The sequence below is a fragment of the Schistocerca gregaria genome, chromosome 1, assembly GCF_023897955.1.
Source record: "Schistocerca gregaria isolate iqSchGreg1 chromosome 1, iqSchGreg1.2, whole genome shotgun sequence".
NCBI lineage: Eukaryota > Metazoa > Arthropoda > Insecta > Orthoptera > Acrididae > Schistocerca > Schistocerca gregaria.
Window position 1 is genome coordinate 554,662,141 of NC_064920.1, and position 16,783 is coordinate 554,678,923.

At 42.6% G+C, this 16,783-nt stretch overlaps 1 protein-coding gene across 4 annotated transcripts in view; it reads right to left on the reverse strand.

Annotated features, from left to right (window-relative positions):
- The window catches only part of LOC126356266 (ER membrane protein complex subunit 2-like), a 72,159-nt gene extending 56,650 nt beyond the window's left edge, over positions 1–15,509 (reverse strand). The window contains exons 1-3 of one of the 4 annotated variants that reach the window (XM_050007131.1): positions 15,388–15,455; positions 6,147–6,234; positions 4,597–4,710 (exon numbers count right to left, since the gene is read on the reverse strand). In XM_050007131.1, the coding sequence (XP_049863088.1) occupies positions 4,597–4,710; positions 6,147–6,177 (145 nt within the window). In that variant the 5' untranslated portion in view covers positions 6,178–6,234; positions 15,388–15,455. Of the gene's footprint in view, positions 1–4,596; positions 4,711–5,701; positions 5,788–5,860; positions 5,944–6,146; positions 6,235–14,713; positions 14,764–15,387 lie in introns of those variants that run through there. The other 3 variants (XM_050007113.1, XM_050007142.1, XM_050007122.1) reach the window with 3 other exon arrangements.
- Between the last annotated feature and the right edge of the window lie 1,274 nt (positions 15,510–16,783).

Consider the following 16,783-nt stretch of genomic DNA (forward strand, 5'->3'; position numbering starts at 1 on the left):
AGATGATTACTGGGACTCGAGGATCCTTCTAGTTGGTTAACACTCTGGGCTCTAAAATTGAGTGAGTTTGACTTTGAAGTAATTCATAAGCCAGAGAAGAAACAAGGGAATGCAGATGTATTAAGTCGCAAGTTAGACGCATTAGAGGTAATGGGTAAGAGTGTCACGGAATGGCAAAGGGCACAATCAGAGGAAGAGGAGTATATGGGGTTTTAGAACTCAACCACATTTCATTGTGGAGGGAAATTTGTCGTGTAGAGTTACTAGGTGTGGACCACGGGTAGTGGTACCAACAAATTTGAGAGAGGAAGTCTTAAAGCAGGCCCATGATCATGTGCTTTCAGGGCATGGGGGTCATCGAGCAACGGAAAGGCAAGTACGAAACCTTTTGAAGTTATTGGGCTAGATGTCTACGGGCCATATAACAAAACACTGACAGGGAATCATTACGTTTTAACTATAATTGATCACTTTTCGTGGTTTCTAGCCATGGTCACAATACCAGACCAACAGGAAAATACGGTAGCACAAGCTTTAGTCAATAACTGGTTATTGAAGTTCGGGTGCCTTAAATCATAATTACGGATCAGGAAACAAACTTCATGTCTGAATTAATGACACAGTTGTGTTGGTTATTGAGAATTAAAAAATTATGGACCAGTCCATTTCATCCACAGGCGAATGGGAGAATCTTCCATACATGGTATCGAGTTATAACACCAAAATATATTCAGGGGTCGGAATGTCAGCATTCGAGGTGGTCTATGGAAGAAAGATGCCATCACTGTTTGACGTTCTATGTCCGAAATCGATAGCTAAAGGGGATGCAATGAGGAAATTTGCACGAACAGTACAGAAAGTCTGAAAGAGGGTTCAGAAGGCCAATATGAAAGCATTGGAAAGGCAGGAAGAACAGAATAAGCGGTTGGGACCTTTACCACAGTACAGGGTAGGTCAATGGGTACTGATCACAAATCCATATACACCTAAGGAAAAGACGAAAAAATTCTTGACGAAGTACCAGGGACCATACCAGGTCATAGAGATGACTTCGCCTGTAAATGTTGAAGTGCAACTGCCAACAAAAACCTGTTATCCACATAAGTAGAGTAAAGCCTCTTAAAGGAATAGAGGACAGATTACCTCAATTACAAGTAAGTGACCCAACTGCAGAGGCTTGGCAAAGCAAACGGAAGAAGAAAGTCATGACGGAGGAACAACAATGGATGCATTACGTTCCGTATGCATTACGGTCACAAAGACAGTAAATTATTATATATGTAATATCGTATGGCATGATTACATTTCGTGTTTTTGTATCAAGGGATAATTTGCATTTTTTGTATTTGGTGGGTCAGATAATAGTTGCATTTTTTGTTTGTTGTTTTAGTTTTGTCATTGTATGGGGGAGACTATTTTCAGAGAGTTCGATAGGAGTGGAGTGCACTATCAGGAATTTTTGAAGATGTCGCACGATGCTGTAGTGGGAAGGGGTTCTGGACATATTGCAAATACAGAATCTGACGCATTTAAACTCCACATTAACTCCAGAGTTTTTGGAAACATTGCATTCCTTTATTCGTGCACAGGAAGGATCTATCACAGTTAATAAAGTATTGGAACACGTTCAAACGCTACAACAGTATCGCACCGACAGAATAATGACAGCGAGCATTTCAGCCACAGGGTGTGCCGTTTTTCTATTTTATTGAGCTTTGCGGAAGGTGTGGAAACGTGAACCAGTAGAGGAGATGCCAACACATCAGTTGCCTACGGCATGGGTAACCAGTGTAAAAAGTGTATAGGGGTAGGATTAATGTTTTTACGTTCTCATTGGTTTTAGTATGTAGCATATAAAAGTTTTTTGAACACGGTAAGTTTATGCAGTCACAAGCCATGCCTGTTACATTTCAATTAGAGACGAATCTTACTGAAGGGAGGGAGGTTTGCTGTGCTAGTATTAGCCTTAGTCATAAGAAAGGGGAATTTTGTTAGAATTCAGCAAAGGCACGGTTGGGCAATGAAGTCTGGGGCCACTGGCAGTGTGTGGTAATAATCAGCAGCCAGTAGGCCAGGCAGAGTAAACATGGAGCGGAGCTGCAGCGGCGTATTGCACTTACAATTTGTTTGGTGTGAAGCAACAGCGAGGCAGGGAACTGCAGGGTTGCTTGAAGTTATTGCGATGTATGAGGCGGAGCACTAGGCCAGAGCCAGGAGGGTGATGTGTAAGTGGCTGACATATGGGAATTTACCCCTGCCATAGTTTCTGTCTCTCTGACACTACGTCAGAAGTGAGGGGAAAAGAAGTATAAATAGTCAGGCACTTTTAGCTAGAGACGAGTGAATGCCAGGTCAGTAGAGAGTCGGGATGGACCTGTGCTAGTCTATGCTTATAGGGGACAGTCTGGCAGCAATGTTGTAAATATTCTGTGTAACCTGTACTTTATTTCTACTGGGGTCTGGGCGAGGCGTATGCTGCAGGAGGCGCTGCAGCGCTGAAACAGTGTCAAGGACGGCGGTGGGTGTTGCCATCCAGCAAACACCATTAGCAGCAAGTTGTGGCACCGCATCCAGGAGGGTGCAGGTTCAAGTCCGGTCCTGTCCTGGGAGCAATGGCGGCTGAGGGCCACGGGTGACCAGTACAACCACTTTTGTCCCATGGTCAGAGAGAGCAGGCCAACGGGGCAGAAGGTGGCGGGGACCAGGGACTATAACAGTCTCCGGAATTGTGGGCAACTACACGGCGCAAGACGTGACGCATCGGCGAGCGGCGACCGGGAGAGCGCTGCCGACTCCCAGCTAAGCGGCCTTGATGATGGAGCAGCGGCATACCAGGAATTGCTGAGCCGGCTGGACTTGTGGGACAAAGCTGCGGGCAGCACGCTGATACTATGCTGCAGCCATTATTTTGTGGTACTGTAAATTGTGTGAATAAAGGAATACTTCCAAACACGGCTGTATCATTCTGCATTACCCCTTGGCGCTAATGAACTTGCTCGCCCTCCTGCTGAAATACGGAGCGGTGGGTCCTGGCTTCAGCTCGGCCGTCTGGAGTCCTGGGTTCCACCATCAACACCCCGCAACAGATCAACTTAAATATTTCTTCTGTTACCCATGGTTTCTTCGTAGTTACCTCCTTTGTAGCTATGTTTTCCTTTCCAATGCCTGTGATGGCCCATTTTATAGATGTCTATTTCTCTTCAATTGTACAGCATACTGAGTTATTCCTTACTGCCGTATCTATAGCCTTACAGAACTTCAACCATATCTTTTCATTCCTTAGTACTTCAATATCCCACTTTTTTCTGACTAATGTCTTAACTTCAGCCTGCTCTTTATTACTACTATATTGTGATCTGAGTCTATATCTGCTCCTGGGTACATCTTACAATTCAGTATCTGATTTTGGAATTTCTGTCTGACCACAATGTAATTTAACTGAAATCCTCCCATATCATCCGGTCTTTTCCATGTATACCTTCTCCTCTTGTGATTCTTGAACAGAGTTCTTCTACTCCTTTCCCTACAACTGCAATCCAGTCTCCCATAACAATTAGATTTTCATATCCCTTTACATACTGTGTTACCCTTTCAATATCCTCATACACTTTTTCTATCTCTTCATCTTCAGCTTGTGATGTTGGCATGTAAACCTGAACTACTGTTGCCGGTGTTTGTTGTTGATTCTGATAAGAACAATCCTGTCACTGAACTGTTCACAATAACACACTCTCTGCCCTAACTTCCTATTCATAACGAATACTACTCCCTTTATATCATTTTCTGCTGCTGTTGATATTACCCTATACTCATCTGACCAGAAATCATTGTCTCTTTCCACTTCACTTCACTGACCCCTACTATATCAAGACTGAGCCTTAGCTTTTCCCTTTTCAGATTTTCTAGTTTCCCTACCATGTTCAAGCTTCTGATATTCCATGCCCCAAGTCGTAGAATGTTATCCTTTCATTAATTATTCCATCTTTTTCTCATGGTAACTGCCCCTTTGGCAGTCCCCTCCCGGAGATCTGAATGGGAGACTATTCCGGTATCTTTTGCCAATTGAGAGATCATCATGACACCTCTTCAATTACAGGCCACATGTCCTGTGGATACATGTTACATGCCTTTAATGCAGTGGTTTCAATTGCCTTCTGCATCCTAATGCCGTTGATCACTGCTGATTCTTCCGCCTTTAGGGGCAGTTTCCCACCCCTCGGACAAGAGAGTGCCCTGAAACTCTGTCCGCTCCTCCACCCTCTTTGACACGGCCGTTCGCAGAATGAGGGTGACTTCTTATGCTGGAAGTCTTTGGCCACCAATGCTGATTATTAATCAAAATTTAAGCAGCAGCGGGATTCAAACCCGGGACCGAAAATGTTTTGATTATGAATCAAAGATGCTACCCCCAGACAATGGGTGCTGTTGTCAGCTGTAATGGATATAATTTTACTGACTAACTGCAAGAGTATTAAATGAGTATAAAGCATGATAAAATTTAATGTTATGCAGCTAATTATGTGGAAGTTACAAATTATGTTATATTAATGAAACTTTATGTGATTAGAATTACTTTAACTCTCAACTAGAACTTACTTTCGTCACCTAGTTTATGAACTTTCTTCATCAGAACAGTTTCCCACAAATCAACTATCTCACGACTGTTTCTTTCATTCTCCTCCCTCCACTTCCGAAACAAGTCACGAACCTCTGAAACATAACACAAATAAAGGTAAACAAAAGCAATTGCTTTTTTAAAATTTGTAAACAAACTAGGCACCAGAAAAACTCATTACAACAAGGTAAATAGTGTGCACAAAATCACAAAACAAGCAAATAATGTATTGGAATGAAAAATGCAGAGTGTGGCTGGAACCACTTCCCTACAAGTTCCTCCACTTTCACTCACAGCAGAACTAACTATCTTTCAGCATTCTTTATGATCCTAAGAGGTTAGTCTAATGGCCAAGGGCTCAGACTTAAAAGTGAAAGGGCTACATTGCAAGCTTATCCATATGTTCCCAATGTGTTCCATGCCATGGGATTGGGTATTATAATAAATAAAATCTCTTGGAAGCATTTGCTTGGGTGATTTTTGTTTTTTAATGTGCTCTGGTTCATGCCCAAGGATATTAAATGTAGTCTGACAAGGGTGAGAAAACTGTTTCTGGATGAGAGACTTTTTAACATCAAATACAGAGTTAAGTGGTAGGAAGTCTTTCCTGAAGATATCTGTCTTGAGTGTAGCCTTGTTTGGAAGGGAAAAACAGACGATAAACATTTCAGGGACAACTGGGCTAGAAGCTTTTTCAATGTGGTGCTGAAGAAGAATGCTGAAGACTGGATAGGCAGATCATGTAACCAACGAGGAGGTACTAAATAGAACTGGGGAGTAAAGAAATCTGTGGCATAACTTGATTAAAAGAAGTGATCGGTTGATAAGACACACTCTGAGACATCAAAGGATCACTGATTTAGTACTGGGGAGAAGTGGGGAGGGGGTTAAATTGTACAGGCTTTCACAGGACGAACTAGTGTGGAGGGCTGTATCAAACCAGTGAGACCACAACCGCAACATAGACAGACAGCGCATGCAAATTTATGTGATACCTTGGCACAATTTTTTGCAGAGCATCAGAAGTGATCTCTTCACAACAACGAAAAAAGCTAAATGTAACATTCATGCATTCTTGGCAGTCACCTTTATTTTATTGTGGTCTAACCATTCCATGTTCACCCACAAAGTGCCTGGATCAAACTAAATGATACATTGCATGAAAACACCAGCTGTAACAAACAGAAATTTTCACTATCTGTACCGTGACACAGCATAGGGCAATACCACATACATAGAACTTACCGGTTGGCATTTAGTGCTCAGTACACCAAGATGGTACATTCCTTTCAACATTCTGAGTTGTAAAGAAATGAGCAAATTGTCAATGTGTGATCTATTGTGCAGTTTCTGCCATGATGATCTCAGTAAGTAAGTTGTTTGTGGGTCATCTGTTACTCTCTGCCATACGGACAATGTATCAATTGAGAACAGAGGGCCATGAAAGGTAGCAGGTCATGTGTACAACTGTCCCTTGTAAATACCACTGAGTCAGACATTTTCTGCAAACTAGAATAATTTTATCACACACCTAACTGACTAATCCAGAATGACTGCCGCATGCTATGATGCTCTTCATGCTGCCAGCTGGCAATAGGTCCTGTCCCATTGGCAGATCTCTATTAGGGAAAAAGTAAAGATTGTTGTCATGGGTATCTGAACCCTAATTTTAACACATGTAAAATGCAAAATAGTACTGCATGAATCCTGCTGGAGCAAATACAGAGAAAATATGAAGAACTGTACCTAAGTAGTGCAACTAAGAGCAATAAACATACTACTGGTCACATTTTTGGTAAGGATTTTTGTGACCTATAAAATCATTTTCCCCTCCATTTCTTGACTAAATTCTGTGTCGTATACACTCAGTACATCCTTTCAAAATATGTGCTGAGTCATGAAGTCACACAGGAGAAAAGTGTACCATGTGTACTCCAAGCAATACATTATCTAATATTTACATATTCAGACCTCCACATTTGTCTTAAGATTGTCAAAGGAAGCAGGATGGCCCACTCTTATACAAATTTACACACGACTTGGTATATCTTTCCTCGAATCCACCTGAATTAGATATTTATATAATTTAGGAGTAAAAGAAGCCCATCCACCAAATAGAAGAAGTTTGATGCATCAAAAGGCACACCCAAAAGAGAAAGAAAACTTCCTAGCTTCCAGAATCATTCATATTTCACATTACAAGAGAAGTACACATATGAAATACACATGCATACACGTCTGTGCATCTACGTAGTCCCGGCCGGACGCAAAATGTCATGATTGCAGTTTGTCTGGCGGATGGGGTGGAAGTTTGTGTCGGAGGGAGGGAGAGAGGGAGGGAGAGAGGGAGGGATGAAGAGGTGTTGAGATGGGTAGCTAGAGGCTTGGAGGGAAACATCAGTTTCCTGGCTAGGGATGTGGGAGGGAGGTGTGGCCAGTGTACAAGCTAGGCATGTGATGCACAGCTGCTGGAGGTGGTGGGGAATGGCAGACAATGTAGGTGACATGGAGACATTAAGTGGGAGGTAGTGAGAGAACACAGAAAAGGGAAACTGTTGGGAGGATAGTGTGGGGATAGTTGGTTAAAGGAGACTGAGGCCAGGAAGGTTATGAAAACATTGGAAGGATAACTCCCTTCTGTGTAGTTCACATAGATAATTCCCCAGGTTGGGACGTGGCCATTGAAATCAAGGCTGTTGCATTCAACTGCATGAGGAGCTACTGGGTGGTCAACTCTTGATTTTGGCTACAGTCTGGTGGTGATCACTCATTCCAGTGGACACCTGTTTGGTTGTCATGCTGACATAAAACACTGCACAGTGATTGCAGTAGATTTGCCATATGACACGTCCACAATGACATGGCTACATTTACAGGTGGCTTTGCCTCTGACTAACCACTGTATTTCATCTCCAAATCAACCCACCTCTCCACACAGATTCTCCTGGCAGAATTTTAGACATTTCCTTTTTCTCATGTCCTCAACAAAATTTCTTGCACCCCTTTTATTCCTTAAAATCACACTCTGTTATCAAGTTCCTTTAAGACCATCTAATGTTTTCATTCATCCAAGTCCTGCATCACTTCCTGTTTTCCTAGCAACATCCTAGTCCAAATGGACCACTGCTCCATCTTCCTGCGTCAGTTCAGAAAAGTATCCCTTTTCTCATCAAAACCCAGTCCCTCATTCTGTTCCATAAATGCTGCCTAAGCCATGGAGCCCTCAACTTGCCTCTCCCAAAAATGCTAACCATAAGAAATCCATTTCCTGGATCCCATCCCTCCTTCTTAATAACTTCACCTTTCCATATTCCCCAAGTCCTTATTCACAACAAATATGATACTGCAGAAGCATACCACCGTGGCACAGATATCTCAGTACCACCACTGCTCCCTCTGCAATATACTTTATTAAACAATCCTAACTACCTACACCACAGCTTCAAAATTGAAACCATTATCCTCCAAGAGTATTTCAGACAACACCTTCATAAACTGTCCAATCTGTTGACATTCCCACCTTGAAGCACTGCTATCCATCAACACTACTTCTACCCACAGTGAACCCCTTGTTAAACCCTCACAGCATCCATAATCTGCTTAGCTGACCTTTTCAATTTGTCTCATCCTCCGAAACTCCCAACACTCCACAAAATCCACAACCCAAAAAATCCAAAACACAACAGTTTTAATCTACCAGGAAGTTTCATACCAGTACACACTCCACTGCAGAGTGAAAATCTCATTCTGAACCCAAAACACTGTTGATAATCTTGCCTCTCCCAATTCAACCATCCAACTACGACCTTCCCTCCCACCTAACGAATCCCTTGACACTTTCCAGGAATTTCTTACCTCCAACTCAGCCTCAACATCCTCCCCCAGGCCCATTCCTAAGAACACTAACCTTTTTGTAGAAGAGAGGACAGCTGTACACAACCCAAAAACATACCCTTACCCCACAATCATCCTCCCTGCAGACAAAGGCTCCACCACTGTTACCATGAATCACAGTGACTACCCAACAGAAGGCTTCCACCAACTGCTGCCTGCCTCTTCACATAAGAGCTCTGCCATAGCGATCCCATCACAGAAGTCCAACATAGCCTTTCATCCATTCCAAAATCCTTACGCCCATCCCAGAACCTCTCTGTCAAGTCCATGTCCCTCCTCAACCCAATGACACACTGCACAACCACCTACGTATTCCTCACAATATGTAAAGCCAACAATCCTGGATGCCCCACTGTAGCTGGCTATTGTGCTACCACTGAGAGAAATTCCACTTTTGTAGACCAACAGCTTCAACCAACTGCCATAAACCTAGCCTCGCACATCAAGATACTAACTACTTCCTTTACCAATGCTCCACCATCCCCACCCCTTTACCTCCTGAATCCCTACTTGTTACTACTGCCCTTGCCACCATCAAATACTACATCTCCTAACGACCTTCAGGGTCTAAAGCCAATACCTCATTTCTCATACTCATTATCAACCACATCCTAAACACAACTGCTTCTCCTATTGGGGGGCAGGGGAGATAGATAAAGGAAATCCATGGGACGGCCATGTGTACCCACAGGCCACCCCCCTATACCAACCTGTATGGATAGCAGTAGACCGTAATCTGTTCACGCCTGACAGCTAGTGATCAGCTGACTGCAAAACATCAGCTGAATTCATCCGAGAGCCACAAGAAATACTGCAACTGACTGATCTTTGCTAAGGTGCAGATGTTCCATGCAGTGAATTTTAATTTTCTTATTTCTTTTTTACTTTTGCTTGATTGCTGATGTGCTGGTGGAGACTGCATGGTTAATATTGATTACATGTAATTAATTTATTTTTCTTTTAATGTGTTGGATGTACACCACACTACCTGTCATTAGAAATAAAGTATTGAGTTTAATTTGCATACAGCTGTCCTCTGTACATGGACACCATATTGATTGCTGGTCTCACACTTCAAACTGATGCCAGTGACAAACCTTTCTATGGGTCATATACAAAAAGCCTTCTTAGCCTCCCAAAACCCCAACCCTTGTCTGTTTCAGGTTCATTAATGATGTTGTCATGATCTGGACTCAGGGCCAAGACACCCCTATCCTGATTCCTCCTCAACCTCAACTCCTCCTCCCCCGCCCACTTCACCTGGTCATCCTCAACTCATTGCACCACCTTGTTGGATATTGATGTCCACATCTATAATGGCTCCATTCACCTCCATTCATATTAAACCTACTAACCATCAACAGTGCAGAATTTTCAATCTGGCGTCCCTTCCACACCAAAATTCCCTTCCCCATATAACATTGGCACCTGTGGCTCGCGTATGTAGTGATGGAAACACCCTTGCCTAGCATGCTGAACTTCAAGAGGGAGCCTTCACAGACAGGTATTAACCCCCAAACCTAGTCCACAAACAGATTTCCTGTGCCATATGCTAACACAGCTGCAATGCTCTCAATCAGGCCCAAGAATCAGCTACGAAGGAGCACGCCCTCTCATCACCCAGTACTACCCTGGACTGGAACAACTCAACCATAACCTTAGTCAGGGTTGTGATTCTCTATAATTGTACTCTGAAATGAGGGACATTCTACCTAAGATCCCATTTGTCCCTCCGAAAGTGGTATTCTGTCATGCACCCAACCTACAGAACACCCTAGTTCATCCCTATGCCACTCCCACTCTCAACCCCCTTCCCACAGGGATCATATCCCAGTGGAAGACCCAGGTGCAAATCCAGCCCAATCCACCCAACCAGCACTTCCTATTCCAATCCTGTCACAGGCTCCTCCCACCCCTTAACAGGCCAGGCCACCTGTGAAAGCAGCCGTTTCATTTACCAACTCTGCAGCAAGCACTCCACAGCTTATGTCATTATGACAACCAAACAGCCACCCAGCAAAACAAATGATCATTGCCAAACTGCAGCAAAAAATGAAGTTGACCATCCAGTGGCACAAAATGCTTAATTCCAATCACTGCTTCACAACCTGGGCCACACGGGTTCTTCTTTCAATCACCAGCTTTTCTGAATTACACTGATAGTAATTATCTTTGCAACATATCCTTTGCTCCCATAACCTTCCTCTCTGTCAATCCACTGTCCTCAAACATTCCACCCAATAGTTCCCTATTCATCTGTCCTATCATCCATCCTAATTCACATCACCTTCATCTTGTGCCTTTCACCACCAGCTCTGGCACACATGCATTAAATGCCTATGCCATAAACATGCCACCACTCCCTGCCACATTTCTCACCAGCAAATCAGCTGTTTCTCTCTGAGCCACTAGCTATCCACCCCCAACCCTTCTTCCTGCCTTTCTCGCCCTCTGCCCACCCACCTGACAAAATCCCCAGGACACCCTTCCACTTGATGAACTACAACAACGGCACTGTGAGTCCAGCTGGGACTATGTAGGGGCACAGACAAGTGTTTTCTGTATGCCATATGTATTTGTGCTGTAGTTCAAGGTAGGACTTATCCTGAAATCTGGCAATGTTTATTTCTTTTTCTGCATGCCTGTTGAAGACACAATCTTTCTACTATTCAGTGAGTAGTCTCCTTCACTCCTTAATTACATGGTCCGCTCACATTAATGTGAACACTGGCTACGTTCAATGTCAACATGTAATAACCACTCACAGATGGCAAGTGGCAGCACTAGCAGTGGCGAGTACACAAAGCGTGTTAGGGTGACCTGAAAACAGTGGAGTTGCCGTAATGCAGAAATGGAGTGATTTATTTGGCATCTGAAAGGGCATGAACACTGGCTTTCAGACCAAGAGTGGAAGCATTTCCGAAATGGCTATTTGCAAATTGTTCACCTGGTGCTGTGGTTAAAGTATATCATGCAAGGAAAAATGACACTATCCAAAGTAGCTGTCAAGGTGACTGTGGTGCATCATAGACCACAGAAAACAGGGGTGAATGTCAGTTGCAGAAATGTGTATGAGCAGACAGATGTGCAACTGTTGAGCAACTCACCGCCCAAATGAACCAAGTGGCTCCCAAAACAGTGTCTCCTCAACAACCGTTCAGTGAATGTTGCTGCATATGAGCCTCTGCAGCAAGTGCCTGGTTCTTGCAGCCATGCCAACTGCTGGTCATCAGTGACAAAGACTGGAATTTGTGTGCCAGTAACGCAACTGGACACCCATTGTGTGGCAATAGGCAACCTCTTCAGATGAATCACATTTTATGCTCCATCGGAAAGATAGCCAGTCGGCTCTAGGGCATGAAATGTCTTGAAGCACACACACTGTAACAACTGCCGGAAAGGTCCAAGCTACAGGAGGGGTGTTATGGTCTGGGGAATGTTTTCGTAGCATCCCCTGGGTGATCTTGTCATTCTGGAAGGTATAGTGGATCAACTCCTGTGCATCTACCCTTCAGGGCCATGTCCAACCCTACATGCAGTATCTTTCCCCGGCACAATGCCATCTACCATCAGAACATGTTATGCAGCACACAGTGTGTGCGCACGTTTTGAAAAACACCAGCAGAATTTACTGTACTCCCCTAGCCACCAAACTCCCCAGATTTAAACCCAATCAAGAATATGCAGAATCGTCTCAATCAGGCTGTTAGTGCCATGGATCAACTGGCTATGGCACAATGCCATCTACCATCAGAACATGTTATGCAGCACACAGTGTGTGCGCACGTTTTGGAAAACACCAGCAGAATTTACTGTACTCCCCTAGCCACCAAACTCCCCAGATTTAAACCCAATCAAGAATATGCAGAATCATCTCAATCAGGCTGTTAGTGCCATGGATCAACTGGCTATGGCAGTGGAGACAGCATGCCTCCCCATCCCTGTTCGTATCTTCCAGAACCTCACTGTCACACTTAGTGCCCATTAGTGCTGCCCAAGGTAGTATTTCAGGCTTCTGACGGGTGGTCACATTAATGAGACTGGACAGTGTACACTATGTGATCAAAAGTATCCAGACACCCCCAAAAACATACATTTTTCACATTAAGTATGGAGTACCTGGCAGCTACAGCCAAGTACTCCATATCAGTGACCTCAGTAATCACTAGACATCGTGAGAGAGCAGAATGGGGTGCTCTGCAGAACTCTCGTACTTCAAACGTGGTCAGGTGATTGGGTGTCACTTGCGTCATATGCCTGTACACGAGATTTCCACACTCCTAAACATCCCTAGGTCCACTGCTTCCGATGTGATAGCGAAGTGGAAACGTGAAGGGACACGTACAGCACAAAAGCGTACAGGTCAATCTACTGTGTTGACTGACAGAGACTGACAACAGTTGAAGAGGGTCGTAATGTGTAATAGGCAGTTGTCTATCCAGAAGATCACACAGAAATTCCAAACTGCGCCAGGATCCACTGCAAGTACTATGACAGTTAGGCGGAAGGTGAGAAAACTTGGATTTCATGGTCGAGCAGCTGCTCATAAGCCACAAATCACGCCGGTAAATGCCAAACGCCACCTCACCTGGTGTAAGGAGCGTAAACATTGGACCATGAACAGTGGGAAAACCTTGTGTGGAGTGATGAATCACAGTGCACAATGTGGCAATCGGGTGGCAGGGTATGGGTATGGCGAACGCCATCTGCCAGCATGTGTAGCGCCAACAACAAAATTCGCAACAATGATGTTATGGTGTGGTCGTGTTTTTCACGGAGGGGGCTTGTACCCCTTGTTATTTTGCATAACACTATCACAGCACAGGCCTACATTGATGTTTTAATCACCTTCCTGCTTCCCACTGTTGAAGAGCAATGCGAGGATGACGACTGCATCTTTCAACATGATTAAGCACCTGTTGATAATGCACGGCCTGTGGCAGAGTGGTTACACAACAATAACATCCCTGTAATGGACTGGCCTGGACAGAGTCCTGACCTGAATCCTATAGAACACCTTTGAGATGTTTTGCAAAGTCGACTCCGTGCCAAGCCTCACCAACCAACATCAATACCTCTCCTCAGTGCAGCACTCCGTGATGAATTGGCTGCCATTCCCTAAGAAACCTGCATCTGATTGAACGTATGCCTACAAGAATGGAAGCCGTCATCAAGTCTAAGGGTGGGCTAACACCATATTGAATTCCAGCATTACCTTTGGAGGACACTATGAACTTTTATGTCATTTTCTGCCAAGTTTCTGGATTCTTTTGATCACACAGTGTACTTACATTCTGCCACAACTTTCCTACTACATTTAAATTAAATACTTCCACTATCTACCTTCTTGCACAAGTACACGAATATAACTATACCATCTGTGCTCTGCTTAGTGACCTCAAAGGCCCAAATGAACATGTATATATACTGCCTGTCCTCTGTTTACTGACCTCAAAGGCCCCAATGAAAATGTCAGTGTGTTGGCGTAGAACCTCAATTGACTTTAATTGCCAATACTACGAATTTCTGCTGTCTAGGAACAAAACAATGCCATTACCTTAACAAGTTGCACTCTAGATTCTGGGACTGATTATTCCAGTTAGATATTCTACAAGTAGCAATGAGTAGCCTACTGTAAACAAAACTATAACCTTATGATTGAGCGAAGTTGCACAGTAATTGACGCAATGGACTAGCTAGCATCCAGGAGGAATGGGGTTCAAATCACCATCTGGTCATCTACATTTATGTATTCCGTAGTTTAGTCGTATTCTGTAGTTTAGTCATATGGATATTAGGTCAGCACTGGAATAAATGACAGTTATTCACAATAACAGAAGCGACTCCCCTGTTAATTTTAGCTCTATGTCATAAGCATAAATAGTTAATTATTGACGCAGTCTCTAACAACTCATTTCTTTATTAATGTATATCTTAACTTATTCTATATTCCATGCATTCTACTCGTTGGGATTTTTGGACCATAGTGATTTCTTAAGTCTTACTCAGTCTAGAGGTGACTGGCGATAATACAATCAGACTAACTCCATGTAATATGTTCACTGGGCAAGAGCTTTTTCACCTTGACTCATCTTAGCAATTTACAACCATTGCAAAGGCCTGAACTTTAAATTAAATCTAGTAAAAGTAGTTTTCATAGTTTGTATTAAAATCCCTAAATAGCACAGAAAGCGATACTCACACCTTTAGCATATGTGCATAACAAACTTAATAACACTTTTTGGTAACACAAACAAGCTTGCTGAAGAAGTACTGAAGATTTAACAGTTCCAACGTTAATATTAATATTCCACAATACATTACTATAATCGCTATGGAAGTAAATGCTAAGATGTACAGCTTGTGCAGTAATGAAGCACAAGGCAAAGTCCTATCAACTTGAGACTAAATCAAACTGTCATAAATGTTTGTGGTGGAGGTGTACTCAAATGACTTTACTGAAGGCGCATTTTGCTAATTCATCATTGGCGATATGTCGTTTATTACTGTGTATACGTGTAACTATCACACCTGCATGTAATTAAGATATACACACAGTAATAGGGCGAATATCATACTGTTTACTGGTGACAAGGGAAATTAATTCTTAATGAAGACGGGACTACTACACTGACTTCACAAAAATGCATTACAAAAACAAATAAACACGATGTTAAATAAGCCTAACGAGGTCTGACACACTACTACATGACCTAGTGCCTGGCCAACTGAACACAATACCGACTAATACAATGGCAAGTAAAATTAATTCTTAATGATAACGGATTCCTCCGCTCTCTTGTACAACTTATGCCTAATGCTTGTGAAACGCGTCAATAAACCTAACACCCACGCATCTGTAATTTGCCATTTCTTACCAGACCAACTAAGTTTTCCGGAATTCCAAGACATGTTTATTAATTTGTTCCTGTCTGCTTATTTCAAAACAACCCACATCATAGATGGACAAAGAATTCAACACTAAAGATGTACCACTTTTAGTATTTGTATATACTGTATTTTTAAGCAAAGTCCTTCCAAAGTGTAGAGTAGAAACAATATATAAATTGTAAAAACACAAACTTCAAACGAAATTTACAAAAATAGAAATACCCCCGGAGGAACACCACAACAAAGCCAAATTGAAAGAAGTGCAAGGCTCAATCATAGAGCACAAATATCTAAATTAAACCTCTATGGGTTCATCTCGGGGAAACTGGGAACGGCAGCAGTGCTCGTAGTGGCCTGTCAGTGAACTTCGAAAACACGGAACTGCAGCGGGAAAAGCCCTATTCTTACTTTGCGAAATGTAACTATTCGATGAAAATATTTCTCAAAGGTGGGCCTGATAATCTGGTAGTAAATTGTGTACGTAGAAACGTTTTTGTGATCTTGCGATGCAATACATTCGAGAAATCTCAATCAAAAACTATGTTTGGCCTCTCATAGCTGGGGTTCACAGCCATCTAAAATTTTGTAAATGTCGTCGTTTTTTGACTGTAAAATAATTTATTTGTGAAACTCAATGCTGAAGTTTTGACAATGTGGCGATTATCACGTGGCAGAATCTGGCTTGGTATAACATACAAGCTGGTTACATTGCAATCTGATCCTTGTTGTATTACACTCTTTCACTTGCATTGTAAATATGTTGCTCGTATATTGGTAAATTTTTGCTCGCATCCGTAATATTTGGTGGGGAAAATGATTTCCTATTTGTTTTTGTTTCCTATGAAACAGAAGCCGGATTTGTAGCATGGTATTCTGTGGAGTCGTGTCTATTTGTTAATGATTACGAAACCGTATATGAAATCTCGTTTTAATTGCATTGTAAGTATATTGGTCTTATTCTAAACAATTTTTGTTTGCATCCGTTACCGTACTTTCTCGCATTTACCTCTGAAATTTTCATTGTATTGGATGATTCTAATCGGTTTCTGTTAAAATATGTCGCTTGGAATACCTGTTAATAATGTATTTGCGTTACTACTGTTGCGTTTGTAACTTTTCCAAACAAGAATTCAAACCATTGTGAAATGCATGGCACTCAGTGACATCAGCAATACTAGTAAAAACAGAACTACATACTCACTGCGTTTACACGCGACGTATCTTCCGAAAGAGGAATTGAGGAAACCTTTCTCGCTGTTGTGTTTACATATTAGACTGCGGTCATAGTGGCACCGACATCGATGAATTTCACCGACGTCCAGGTTCGGCGGAAGACAGCCGATGTTTCGGTGTGAATTATAAACTCAAAAAATAATTTGTTGG